Below are 14,859 nucleotides of genomic sequence, written 5' to 3'. Positions count from 1 at the left end.
AATCAATAGCTTATTACTGCTGAATCAAAATGTTGTGACAATACATTTAGTTTGTGTCTATCTTAGAAAACTGAAGGCTCAACTACCAGGGCAATACAATAATTTTATCTTTTACATGATCAGATGAAATAAACAAGGATACAAACTAGCGATAATCTCCGGGTTTCTGATCCTGTCAAATGTAACCAGATTGACAGAGACTCCCCAACTCAGTTGGAAAAATCAAACTAATCCAACCGTGACTACAAATTTCTGAAGCATCACTGTAGATGCCCAATCTTACACATTTCAAAATTTTTCATTAAAATAAAGAATAAAATAAGAAATGCAGCATACAGTACTCCAGTGTTCATTCTATGATATTTTTATACAATATTTACAAGTTTTGCTTTGCACACATTTCATATCTCTTGATTTACAAATATTCCAGTGAGTATTTGATTAGGAATGTACACAGAAAATTAAATTTTTTTCATTTACTATCTGCGTAAATTTATTTATTCTAAACACCTGGCTCCACCTCATTTCTTTGAATCGTACTGTCTTAATATTTAAAACTGGAATTGAAATTGGTTAATTTCCACTAATTAGTCAAGTTAGCCGTATCAGTGGTGCAGTATGTTTTAGTTTACTTCACATTAAGATATATCAATATTTGATATATTATTATTCTACCTGCACTAGCTGCAACTGGGACATTTTTTGCTGTTGGATAACCGGATATATTCACTAAAAAACTGTCAGTTTATACTTATAAAAAAGACATTGTATCTGTTAAGTAGTGGTCAATGTTATCTGTAGGTAGTGTAGTGAGAAGTTTATATCGTGAGTGAAAACTCAACTTTTGAGTCTGTCACCATGTTAACACTGTACTACTAGTGACTGCAGCATCATATTTTGATAACCACGATATATTAAATGAAAAGTGCTCAAATACAATAATTAGACATTGTACGTGTTAATCAGTGGTTGATATTATAAGCAGTACAGAAACAGGTTGAAATCGTGATGGCCACTGAGGGCGCTGATTTTTGGGTGTGGACCCAAAATGAATTTGATTTGACTTATATCGTGTATACATCGTGTATACAGCTAAAAATAAATATGTTTATCCACTGACGATGCAATAATGTTTATTGTGTACGGTATTATGCCAAATTTATTATACCTAACAAATCATTTTTTTTTTAAAAACATTCCAGTTGCAGGTAGTGCAGCTTTCAGCAAGATATAAAATGAATTCAGAATTTTTAAAAGTAAGAAATCACATTTGTCAGAATTGCAGACAGTCATTTAGAAGCAACTTTAAAAAGATCTGTAAATGATTTTTATTACATACCACACACGGAAATACATTACATTCAAAGTATGACTGCCCTCTATGTCTAGGATGAGAGAGTCTGTCGGAAACTAAAAGCCCTAGAAGTTCAGCTTGTATATTGGGAAATCAAACTTATTCAACAAATTTCTACACCATAAGTTTTGACATTTTCTTTATCTTCAATACTCCTTAAATTTGCACAGGTCAGAAAACATCTTCAGGCACTTGGGCACTACATTGCAGTTCATTATTTAAAAAAAAAGAAAAAAAAGAAAATTCCTGTACAATCATAAATACAGTATATACAGAACATAAAATTTCAAATATTTGGTACTCTCATACTTGCATAGAATATTACTTATTTTAACATTCTCCAATTTCAGGTGCGATAGGAGTGGGTCTTTTACTGAAGTCGGCATGCGTCAATCCTTTTGCTTTCAACAACCACGCTTGCCGCTGTTCCTTCGTTCCCTTCACTTCCTTGACTTTCAAGTATTTCTCTTGAAGCTTTGTAATTTTGTCGAGATATTCTTCCGTTTGTTGCCGCGTACGTAACTGGAATGACGATGGACCGCCAACTCTTAGCGGGTCCTTGACAATTGATATGGTGGTTGTAGCACGAGATGACGCAGTTTGGGGGCGTGATTGTGGCAGGGCTTGCGTTTCTTTTTTAGTGCCAGGTTCTATGCGGCTAGGTCCATACATAAACATGGGTACCATAACCATGGGTTCTGTGTGTGTTGTAGAAACGCCAGGTGGCTTGGTTTTCTTGGCATGCGTCCTCATCCCAAATGCCAATGGTGTATTTGGTAGTGCACCAACACTCTTTGATCGCCTCATTCTAAGAGAATCCTGCATACCACCATTTGTGGTTTCCTCTCCGATATCGGTCACAATAGTGGACTGTTTGATGACTTTGGATTTTGCTGTCTGCGGCCTCAGAAGTACTGGTTTGGGAATGGTTGATTGGACGGTCCTGGAGAACATACTTAGATGTGGAGTTGCATCTAAGGGAACAGCTTCTAGTGGTGTCACAAGAGTCTCCGATGTTGTCACTTTTCTTGACATGACTGACTTAAATGAACTAGCATCACTGAATGATGTTGACGGCCTGCTTCCATGTATGTGCACTGATTTTTCTTCACAGGCAGCCAATTCCTTTTTGTCAGGAAGTTTCTGAACCGTGTATTCTATGTCTTTAGAATTAGCTGTAGTGTTCATGACAACATTGTCAGTGGTATTTTTGGAAGACTCTATAGCGTTGTGAACTAGTAATAATCTGTCCCTTGGTGTGGGTCTATCTTTGATTCTCATATGTGATCTATACAGTGCCCTAGCTTCTGACATCGATAGGACGTCATCCCTATCAAGTTCAGATGAATAACCAGTATAGTGTCTTTCTACGTTGGCTGGCGCACTATGTCCCCTTTCAGGGAGTGTCACTTTCCGAGCCTGTTTGGCAATCTTTGCACTTTGTGTTGACATAGATGTTATTGGTCTCGAAAGAGAGCCTCCGACACTGCTCTCAGCTGCTGATTTCAGAATCCCTGTAGTGGGTCGTGATGTGAGAGTAGTGAATCTGGTGTCAGCAGTCCCTGGTCTGGATTGCATCCGTACAGACTTAGACATTGCAGTAGTGGGACGTGTTGGTACAAAAGTTGTCATCGTCTCTGCAGTGGTAGGTCTTGATCCCTGTACGTTATGGTAGACACTACCCTTGAGACTGTTGGTTAACTCGATGTCTCTCATAGTCTTCTGGATGAATGCAGCTCTTTTCATACTCTTTGCACTCAGATTTCTACTACTGTGTGGTATCTGCGCATGTTTTAAGTACACCAGTGCACTTGGCGCCATTTCTTGCTCCTTGTGGTGTATAATCTTTGGGTTGGAAGCCCCTGCTTTTTCCATTCTGTTGGCCCTTACATAGGAATAGTTGTGGTGCCGTAACGGAGCATCTGCATAGTGGTTGTTGTAAGTCAATATTTCTATCTTTTCACTGTCTAAAGTGTAGTCCCAGTCCACTTGTTCAAAGTTGAACACCAGTAATGTATTAACAGTGTTCAGTAACATTCTGTAGAAATAGGCATCAAAATAATCCATTGTTAAAATCACAAAATGTTCACCTCTGACAGTGTGTGTGTAACTGTGATAGCATGTTGTCCAACTGTCCTACATGTAAACCAGAATATACCATGAAAATAATAGAATGGCTTTATTATGAAAACTGCAGTCAGTTCGACTAGAAAAGCGATGCACCAACTTGAAGACATCGGCTCAAAATAGGTTTAAAGGTCTTTTATACTATGAAAACCTACCAGGTTGCTACGCATGCTCAAACAAAACTTTGTTTCCAGGCATTAATTTCTATGATTTACAATAGGTTTTTTCCTCCGAGTGAACCCTGACATCATGTAAGTACGCCAATTTCAAAGTAGTGGTTTGAACTTATCTGAGCAAAGTAATTATGGTGTGATGCAATGCACCATGTTTGACAACACACCGTAAGCACTTCACCCAGACATGTCCGATACCCAGTGAACTTTAACATCTTTAGATTCACCCAAGAATTCTAATTGGTACGAAAACTATGCCTGGAGTACCCAATCGTTTACTTTGTAATCTTATAACACTGGAAAACTCTTTTAACATGTTGTTTTCTCATACTTACCTATCACCACAACAATGGATTGAATCCACAGGATCAGAACGACTATTGCCTCTCATTACTCTCAGACACTCTCCCTTTAATAAATTCCATATTCTAAGTTTGCCGTCTGCACAGCCAGTTATTAGTCTCAGATAGGACATCTCAATACACAACACTTCTCTGTGGAAGGAAATCACAGAGAGGAAATCAGTTCTGGTCATTTCAATGTTGCTTCTGGACAATTTAAAGTGACAGTGGAACCTTGTGAATGACTTTATGAACTAGAATAATTTGTGATTGTGATTGATCACCTGATTGATCAATTGATTGATTGATTGAGAGAGAGAGAATATCAGGTCTCAAGTCTCAGAGAGGGAGAGAGACTGTGTGCACACAGAGACCCTGATATACAGACAGACAGACAGACACACACACACACACACACACACACACACACACACACACACATGGATGGACAGACGGATGGATAGATAGATAAACAGACAGACAGACAGAATATAGAAATACATAGTTTATATATAACTTACTTTGGGTGTCTGAGAGCACTAAGACATCGTTTGTGATCTCCTACATTACTCCATGCCAGTGCATAACAGTCTCTGCTAGCTGTTACTATATGCCATTCATCCATTTTAACACTGGTTACAGGACCATGGTGTCCATCTAATCTCTACACATCAAATCAACAAGATTACAATAGAGTCAGGAATTTCAAAAATGAACAAAAGTCACACTCTATGTCAATTTTTCATACAAAACAACTTCTTATGTGTAGCAATGGTCAAGATTTGATTCTTACAATGACAACCTTTGTTTTTTCAAATATACAATTCAGATCTTCTAGTTTATTAGAGTATGTACTATATCTGACATTGGCATTTGGCCTCATTTGTATTAGCACTTTGAAAAATAATTTAATTTTTTTTTTTTTTTTCAAATTTCAAAAAAAAAATTCTTGTATTATGTATAGATTTATATCTTGCTTGGGTCTTATTATTGTTTAGTTTCTTTGTTTTGTTATATCATTTCAGAGGATAACATTTCATATAATTCTTAGACAAGATTTCTTAAAGCATTATCCTTTAGTACTTTACATGTTGTGTGTATGTTATGTGTGTGTGTATGTCTGTAAAGTATGCCATGATGGGGCACTCTCATGCATCGGTCTACCCCTTTCATGTCGTGGGTGCTAGCTGATAGGCATCGCATGACATTTCATATCTACATTACAGACTATATTTGTGTATATAATGTATATAAATTGTTGACTGAAGAAATCAAATCAAATTAAATCAAAGTGCAAAATAGTTCGATAAAAATCATGGCTAAATAGCAACATTAGTTTGGGTAATGAACTAAGCACAAAGTATAGTTGGTAGTGATGTTTTGTAAAAGTCGATTTCTCCCTAAGTCACAGCAATTTGTCTCACCTTGATAAGTGAAGCTGATGGGATATCCCAGACTTTTACTCTGCCACCTTCACAACCACTGACAACTCTGTTTTCCTTTATAGTTACCGCTAAGATTTGGTGTTTATGTTTGAATGTACGCTGACATTTACCACTCAGAAAGTTCCATACTGAAATGTACAAGGTACAGAAATTCTGAATCAACATGTTGTATACCATATATTTTCTTGACTGCAGTGAGACACCACATTCATGTAGCTCCCTATACGTTTGTACAGGACCAGCACAATTGATGTGAAATCCAACCAAACTTCATTGAAAAGTCAACAAAATCCAACATCTACATTTTGCAATAAATTTGTGCAACACTCTTCACAGACTATTGTTCTTGTGAGCCAAACTGACCACCGGCACACTTGATTTTCAAACTTGTATCCAAGGGATGTTTTGGATGACGAGGAAACTGGGTACAATAGCAAGGAAACGTAACAACAATATGTTTTACTAACCATACGTCTAAAAGAAATGAACTCTCAAAGACAACAATGAAGATCTGCTGAGGTATGCTGCCCTCAGTGTTGAAATATTGCTAGGTTAGAATTCCTCATTGCACATCATTAGCAATCACTTCACACTGTATCAAATTAGATAGTGGACATAATCATTATGACTATTATTGGGAGACGGACAAGTTGATATTTCGGTGACAAAATTCATAATAAAATATCTTTTGCTGATTTCTTTACCTTTGACTGCATTGTCTTTGCCGCCAGAAACAATCCTATCACCATACATATCTAAACACATCACTGTGTTACGATGACCACGGAATATCTTTTGACACTGACCAGTCTCTAGATTCCAACATCTGAAATGACACAATACAACAAAAATAATGAGATTAATAAGTACTTGGTGAAATTTCAAGTGAATTTTATTTTTACCATCTTTTGTATCTGAGTATGTTTTATCTAAAAGTATGTATACTCTCTTATTTCGTTCATTTTTAGATTCCCTGAAGAAGGCCATCTGTGTATGGCCGAAACGTCGGATAATAAAGTTATTTTAAACCATAGACAAACAGACTTCTTTTCTTTCAAACCCATTGTAAAATGTTATTTTTCAGACAAAGTAAGAGAAATCTGCATATGTATGACTTCAGTAAATTTGTGACAAATATGTGTATTGTAAAAAAACATACCTTATGCTTGTATCATAGCTACCACTGAGAACAAAGTTTCTTTCTTCGTCTATAAAAACACATCTAACGGAACCAGCATGTCCAGTGATTACTGGCCCTACATCCTTGCTAGTGATAACATCTACAAGTCGTACTTTACGATCAGCTGACCCAAGTGCAACCTGCCGACCGTAGTTGTAGTGTACAACACGACCATAGTCATCCCTGCTGGGGGAATGAAAAGGAGAGTATTAGGAGAATAAAGACAGAACGGTGGTGATAGTGCTTTATCAGTGTAAACTATGTGGGGAAGTTTCAGAACTAGACACTGAGTGAGACATGTCTTGTACAGGTCTTTGAACCCCTTGATTTTGTGAATTACAACAAAACAAGTGAGACATGCCTTGCAGCACTCTTCTAACCTTTTACTTTATGGGTACAACAAAATAACCCAATATGTGTTTATAGTCATGACAGATATCGCAGATACCATACTTTTGTCATTTTACTACCGCTATTACTTTTGGTACAATAAGACATCAAACTGACGTCTATCACAACTACGCTGGAAATTCTTTGCAGGAAAACACAGGAACCACCAATACAACTGTTGCATCATTTGGTTGATACAATAATTTTTTCTACTATCGATGACTCCTAGGGTTAACAGTTGTATCATATCAAAATGAACTAAGCATCATGTTTCTATACTGCTGACAGCTCCAAGGTGGCCAATTCATCTACAGTATACATAATATTCATGTACTTTGTCAAGAATGGCACACCATGCAACATTTCTGGGTTAATTAGTGAAACCATGCCAACAAAAATTAAGTCACAAGTGCACACAATAGACAGAGCAATTTAATATATATATATATATACAGCAAACTCATTGAAAGACTGTATATACATGTATGACTGAAATTTACATGACTGAAAACTTAAACCTTTTTTTTTCAATTATGGAATTTCGTAGGCATAACCATTTAAATATTAAAGCGATTTCAAGGAACAATCATAATATCAAATAATCTACGTTGATTTCATGAATAATTGAAAATTAATTAATATGAAAAAAATTATCATTTTCTTGAAAACAAAATAGTAAGCATATTCCTGGTTTGTATGCAAAGTTAAATGTTGACATATACTACATTCTGTGACACTTTGAAAAAATGTTTACGTTGTTAGACTGAAAGATTTGTTGGTGTGGGCACTTTTAATCGCCATGACAACAGGAGCACGCACCCACAATGACAAGTCTTTGAGTCTCAATGAATCTCTGGAGTTTATTTTTATTTTTTGCCACAATGGACCACAAAGAAGTATCATGGTTGTATTGTAAGTTTGTGAGCATGTTGACACAAAATGACAACTGCCATGAGATAAACAGCAGAATAAAGTATGAATGCACTATAACTTCCCAAGGGTATTCCCATAGACAGGTAGACATGTATATGCCACCCAAATGGGTTACTTTTATAATATCGATGTTTTGTCTGAAAATGGAGGTTGATAACATGGGAAACATCTTCATACTTTAGAATAACCTTCACAGCACCAGAATAAAGGTAAGTGACCAGATGATTGTGATTGAAAATTACCTAACTACTAGTCTGTTTTTGGATTATAAATTGGTGGATGTTTTGAACTTGGACCTCATATCCTAGTATGAAAATTTGGGGAGTTAAACCCCCACCCCCACTCTATTCATCACATAAAAGTGTTACACCTCTATCTGACCCCACAACAAATATTTACCAAACACACATTTAACTTATCATAAAACTTTTATTACATTTTGTTATTAATTTACACATTAATTTAGATTTTAAATGTCTTTAAAAAAACATCTAATCTTTATATCCAGTGACTCATCTACTTTATGTGTGTGTACAAACATTAAGAAAGTCAAACATCACTTAACAAGTAAATACACATTGTAAAACTATGGCTAAACAAATGTAGGGAACAGTGTTAAAGGTCACAGTTAAAAAAACAAACCCTGAAATACCTGACTGTGTATACTTAGAACTAATTCCTTGATATTTCTCATAAACCCCAATTTCTGCATGTAAGTTTCTTTCATTATATATATTAAAGAAAAATAACAGCATGTATATATCTTAGGCTGACCAAATCTCTTAAAGCAATGGTTGTACTTCATGTATGGGGTTCTCAAAGCGTTACAAGACAAGTCAGTGACTGTGCTTTGGGTAAGAAACCCTTGTTTTGAAATATGCTCAGACTGTCTTCGAATGAATTCCAACTTTAACCAATTCGGATATTTGTATAATTTAGCTGCATTAAACAAATTCTATTAAATGCAATCATGCAGGATCACAATTTAACTTCTACACTTTGTATCACTGAGTCAGATTTAGCAAAGTCGGAACTGTTTCAGGTACAGCTTTTTTTATTGATTTCCATTGGTCTAACATAGACCATTATCTTCAAAACTTTGTACTCTAAGATAAGGTGTTCAATACAATAGTATAGCCCTGCACTACTGTTAATTTTGAACCCTGCAAGATCGTAATGTATGATTAAAACAAGACAATAGGTGGAAGAAGGTAAAGGATACTGTGTGATTTCACTTTGTTTGATACAAACTTGGATGCTAGGTGAGATCAATCATAGACCCTACACGTAGGGTCTATGGATCAATGCACTGGTTTCATTCACTTTGACTGATCAGTACAGAATACTAGTACTTATCAGCAAATGAAACCAATGCATTTGATCTCAACGTCTAACATCCAAGTTTTTATCAAACAAAGTGAAATAACAACTTCTTAATAAGATCCTTCTTCAGCCACAAATATTCATTGCGTCTCCTAAACCTAGCTCTAACCCAACAATAACCAATCAGATTACACATTCATGACTTTATTAGGAGACAACCCTCTACTTCACCTAACAATGATCCTCTGACCTCTACATGTTCATAGCCTTTTTTACTGTTACAGGTCTTAGTATAAATCTATGATTGAAGAGTTTGGTCAATGGCCACATCACGGTGAAATGATTCAAGTTGATGTAGCCACGCCTAAATGCCCTTCTAACAGTCATTATTACTTTATTTGAAGTTTACACCCACAATTAATCTATACAAAAACCTGTTGACCTTACTCGGCAAACTCTTATGTTCAAATTTAACGATACAAGTAACATTCAATAACCCAATAAATCGCCAGTAAAATGTAACCATTTATCATCTTTTCATGAATAACAATAAGCTTTGTATTTCATTAATTCTTTGATCCTGGATAAAAACAGGTATGGGGTGAATGAACGTACACAGACAAGGGAGTGCAGCATACTGCAGTAACTAGTGCAACTACAATGTGAATTTGTTAGTTATACAAAATAAAGCAACGAAAATAAAAATCATTCACAGCAAAGCCAACTTGACATGCTCTCTTTTTTTTTGTTAGTAGTATGGTAAATTGTTTTAGTTTGTGTGTATGTGCATGGTGTGTATGAACGGAGCATGCCATGATGACCACACGTCCCTTACCGCCTCATAAACTCTGAGAGTCCTTGATAATACTGCCGGCTGGATAGTGAAAGCAAGCACATTTGGAAGGATGAATGTAGGTTTGGGGAGGGGGGATTGTGGACGCAATTTGTGCCATCTTTCAAACTCTTGCTTTCTCTCTTTGGAGGGGGAGGGGGCATGGTTGATATTGGTTAATGTAACATGCAGGGAATAAACAGAATTTTGTTAAAAAAATGATGTGACATTAGAAATGTTGAAATAATATTATACCTTTACTTTTGTGTTAAATGGAATTATACCCTTGACCATGTTAAACGAAATCATATCTTGTTATTGAAATACCATGATTATCTGACTTGTGTAGTGAGGGAGCCACCGCTATTTGGTGTGTGAAATTTCTGGTGTTCATTAATGTCTGTTTTGATGGGCCAGGTATTGACAATTAAATGATTCCTATCACAACGAATATACAAGATCAAATGCTACAATCGTATGTACAGAGTATATTCCATGTTAATATGTATATCTAACAAAGCGATATCGTAAATTACTTTATTTTCATAACTGTGTGTTTTTTGGTCAAATGAAAACAAAACTGGAGAGAGAAAAAATTGTCACCTGAAGTCTCTGTCTACTTTTCATAGTTGCAAAAATTAAAAGCAAGCAAAAATAATTACAATCATTTCAAAATATCCTACGTGCAGACTCCAATTAAAATATAAAGACAAAATTGTTAAAAACCAATGTTTTCTCGATGCCACAAAGTGTGTACATGATATGTATTGTGTGTATACTGCTATATCTCAGTGTATTATTTACTGATATTGGAAGTGTATTGTGATAGCATCCTTGTAACAGCTATAACTTACAGTTGACAACACAAAGAGAAAAGTCAACAAACAAACTGTGTGGCTATCAAAGTGATAATCTTTTTGAATGCAGCCAATAAAGTTTACAACAATGGACAGATCATAGCATGCTAGACAGGCAGGCTGTCATCACCTTCAAGTACCCTTGTCTAATCTCAGTCCCTCTATCAGTGTCACTGTAAAACTGTGGTGTAATGGTGACTATGCAGCAAGTATGTAATTAAAAAGTGAAGCCATACAAGTGCATTTTACGCATTCTATGTCAATCACATTTTTCTTACATGCCAATTTAAAGGACAATTCAGAGGTCACAGGGTGAGTGTATTATATAAGGATACATTGAGATATAGGGGCTTACTCTATTCTTTCAGGTAACATGTTGATTGACTAGCTTTATCATATCTGTTAGGAGCATTCACCACACCTACAAAATAATCCTGTCAGACCCTTTAACCCCAACCCCCTCACAGTTTCTTGTGACTACACCAATAATCCTATCACATATACACTTCCAATTCTGAATACATAGCATTCTATTGTAGATACTTACTGGTCAGAGAGTACCATTACATTGTACGTTCCACAGTACACGTTTCTTTCCTCCATAGCAATCTGTCTTGTTTCGTATCCACTGTATGCCTTATCTAAGGTGATTTCACTCTTGAAGTGTATCTCTTCTTTTTCTTCATCTTCTTTGGTTGCAATAGTCCAGGAGTTCTCACTAGCAAGTACTGGTACGGCTACCTCTATCTTCTTAGCATAGACCGGGTTACAACCCTGAGCTGACGCACCCTATATTACAAGATGGGTAAAAAAACCATGCATCTCCATATTGGATATCACAAACACATGCTCTTTTATTGTGTTTGTTTGTTTGTTTGTATGTGTTGATGTCAATGTACAATTCTAACAACAACAACGAGTTGACCTACACCCATTTGTACCACCATAGACCCTCCGGTCTATGGTGGGAGGGTGTATGGTCACACAGATTCCATCAAATCCTTCCCCAACAGCGGCCACCCCAAACTAAAAAGGTTAACACTACCTTAATTACAATGAATTTGTTGACTTCAATGCCAACCTAAAGTCCTACCATGTGTGCATTACAAATAATTATCACGAACAGTTTAGTATGGGCCAGCTATATCTAGTGTTCCTTCAGACCTATTCGGGGTATGCGATGGTATTCACAAAACAGTAGTTACCATGAATCTTCTAAGAATAATCTACCAAAGTATTGTGTACATGTACCAAAGATTATGAAACTAGGAAACACAAACATGACATGACAGCTAAACACTGTATGAACTGCTGTTATCAAATAGGCAATCATACTTCAAATTTGAACTCAACTCTGAATTTGCGATCAACAAAAGACCTTATTTCTAAAGAGTGAAACAGCCAAATTCATTCCCTACCTCAAATTTTATAACCGCAGTTGCAAGTAGTTGGAGTGAAAGTCGCGGTGGCGAACCATTTTGCAGTTTGGACATATTGAAGTTACACCTTCATCAACTTTTTCCAAAACTAAGTTTACTGACTGTTTTAATAAGGAGTCTCTTACAAATATTTTTAGTTGATGTTACCATAGTAACTAATATGCTATGTTTCTATAAGGTGTAGGCTTATGAAGTCAGCTGACTGTGTTGCCGAGAGATAAAAGAACCTGGTTTGACATTTAATCAAAGGTTTGTCTTTGATTAAGACTGAAACAGTCCTAGTGTGTTATCAAAAAGCTTATAAAAATAGTCAACTATCTGGGCAACAGCAAGCAATGGGTACAGTTGGTGCACTGATGGGGCATGAAGTTTGAAAGTCAAGGCAACAAGACATGAATTGAAACTTAAGGTTTTGGGAGTTATAATCTCGTTGACAATTGACATCGCATTCTTATTAATACATGTAGTTGTAGTGAAACTTTGTGGAAAGGTGAATGAATACCTGAGCCAAAATAAACTTGTTACGTTGACATTTCACTTGTAAATAATGTATGTAAACAAGTCAAAATGCTATGTGTATTGTTTTTTCTAATGGGTTTTTCTACAAGTCAAGTATTTGTTTTCAACATATTTGGGTTTTAAACACACAGACTTTTGGAGATTGACAACAAAACACACAGCACTGAAAGTGTGTTTGTATAATATCATTCTTTGTCTTACTTTGCAGAGACTACAAATGTAATTCAGAAAACATATTGGAAACATGTTTGGACCTCAGGTTCTATAACTCACAGTACTGTTATCTTATTTTTTTTCAATTTAGAAAAGGAAAGGGTTATATGTGGTCTCTCCTTATCCATGTACATAGGGTAGGTTTATTATAATACCGCAAGCCTGGAAATTTTGGCTCAATATTTATTTTCGCTTATTTTGCTGGAAAACGAAAACGCAAAAATAAGCAGTGACTAAAATAGTAAAATGCTTTTTTGTACGTAAACACAATGTACATGTACCCGTCTGGTAATTAGTAAAAATATAATCTTTGAGAACTAGCTGAAGACTGGAAAATTGCAAAATTTTCTAGTGGCAAATATACATCTGGCGTTATAGTATATGACAAATCTATGATTTTTGTATTCTTTAGAACTTTCTACAGCAAGACTTTCTGATACAAATTCCATTTAATTTTATTTCTGCTCCCAAGTTTTCAACTGTATATGCAAATTGGTACATGAATAATGCATAAGATTCAAATTTGACTTTTTTTTCATCTTCTTTTTAAATTTCTAATTTGAATAATCTACAGATTTACCTATAGTATGTAAGAATGCAGGGTATTTTTAAAAAGAGGAAAACACACAATATATCATTATAACTTTTTTCTAAATTCAGTTTTAGTTGGTCTACAACAATACATGTTACATATACTATAGATCAACAATTATATGTTATACATTGATATTGAGACTATAAAGTGTATGTAAAGTACATTTGTATACATGAACATTACTTGATATTGTAGAATTTAGAAATGTGTTGACATGCACAATAACATGCTAGTACTATTTGTGTATATGTAGCCTACAGGAAGAAGACACATTTAGTTGTAGAATAGTGACATTCATATTACATATTGAAATAATGTAAAGATTCAATTCAGTCAGTGAAATATGCTTGTCTGTATGTTGTTGTATAGGTATTTGTTAGCAGTGTATGTAGTATACAGTGTATGTCTTTGTCTGGTGTATGTATGCTGTATGTGTATGTTTATTTATCAGTATTAGTGTATGTGTGTAAGTGTGTGTGTGTGTGTGTGTGTGTGTGTGTGTGTGTGTGTTCTTGTTTGTTGTGTGTGTATGTATGTATGTATGTATGTATGTATGTATGTATGTATGTATGTATGTATGTATGTATGTACATGTATCTATGTGTATGTGTGTATGTATGTACAATGTTAGTATGTATGTATGTATGTATGTATGTATGTACGTACGTACGTATGTACGTACGTACGTATGTATGTACGTACGTACGTACGTATGTATGTATGTATGTATGTATGTATGTATGTATGTATGTGTGTGTGTGTATGTATGTATGTGTGTGTGTGTGTATGTGTGTGTGTGTGCATGTGCATGTGAGTACATGCATGTACAATGTATGAGTGTGTGTGTGCATGTGTGTTTGTCCATGTGAGTTGAGTAACAATTCATATATATTTCATGTCAGTAAACAGGCAGTTCCATTCCCATGCTAATCCATAGGATTGACAAGATATAATGAAGTAATAGAAAAGAAACAAGATTGACTCAACAGACAAACAAACATTGAAGGGAAGAAAAGGGTAGGTAATTGTGCATATATATCTATATATGTTAAATGACATTATAAATGTAGGTGATGATTACAACATTGCTATTGATACATTATTGGGTGAGGTGCTGGTAGTTTACAAAACTTGACAC

The 14,859-nt window shown here is 35.4% G+C and overlaps 1 protein-coding gene across 1 annotated transcript in view; it reads right to left on the bottom strand.

Annotated features, from left to right (window-relative positions):
• Positions 1-1,684: 1,684 nt before the first annotated feature.
• The window catches only part of LOC144434975 (F-box and WD repeat domain containing protein 10B-like), a 29,866-nt gene continuing 16,691 nt past the window's right edge, over positions 1,685-14,859 (bottom strand). The window contains exons 4-10 of the mRNA XM_078123506.1: positions 11,503-11,744; positions 6,600-6,803; positions 6,145-6,266; positions 5,420-5,568; positions 4,517-4,659; positions 3,990-4,148; positions 1,685-3,392 (exon numbers count right to left, since the gene is read on the bottom strand). Of these exons, the coding sequence (XP_077979632.1) occupies positions 1,685-3,392; positions 3,990-4,148; positions 4,517-4,659; positions 5,420-5,568; positions 6,145-6,266; positions 6,600-6,803; positions 11,503-11,744 (2,727 nt within the window). The remainder of the gene's footprint in view (positions 3,393-3,989; positions 4,149-4,516; positions 4,660-5,419; positions 5,569-6,144; positions 6,267-6,599; positions 6,804-11,502; positions 11,745-14,859) is intronic.

Source organism: Glandiceps talaboti, chromosome 5, assembly GCF_964340395.1.
Source record: "Glandiceps talaboti chromosome 5, keGlaTala1.1, whole genome shotgun sequence".
In the NCBI taxonomy this organism is placed as follows: domain Eukaryota; kingdom Metazoa; phylum Hemichordata; class Enteropneusta; family Spengelidae; genus Glandiceps; species Glandiceps talaboti.
The sequence above is the reverse complement of the archived record's forward strand: the minus strand, read 5'-3'. Positions and strand labels throughout refer to the sequence as shown.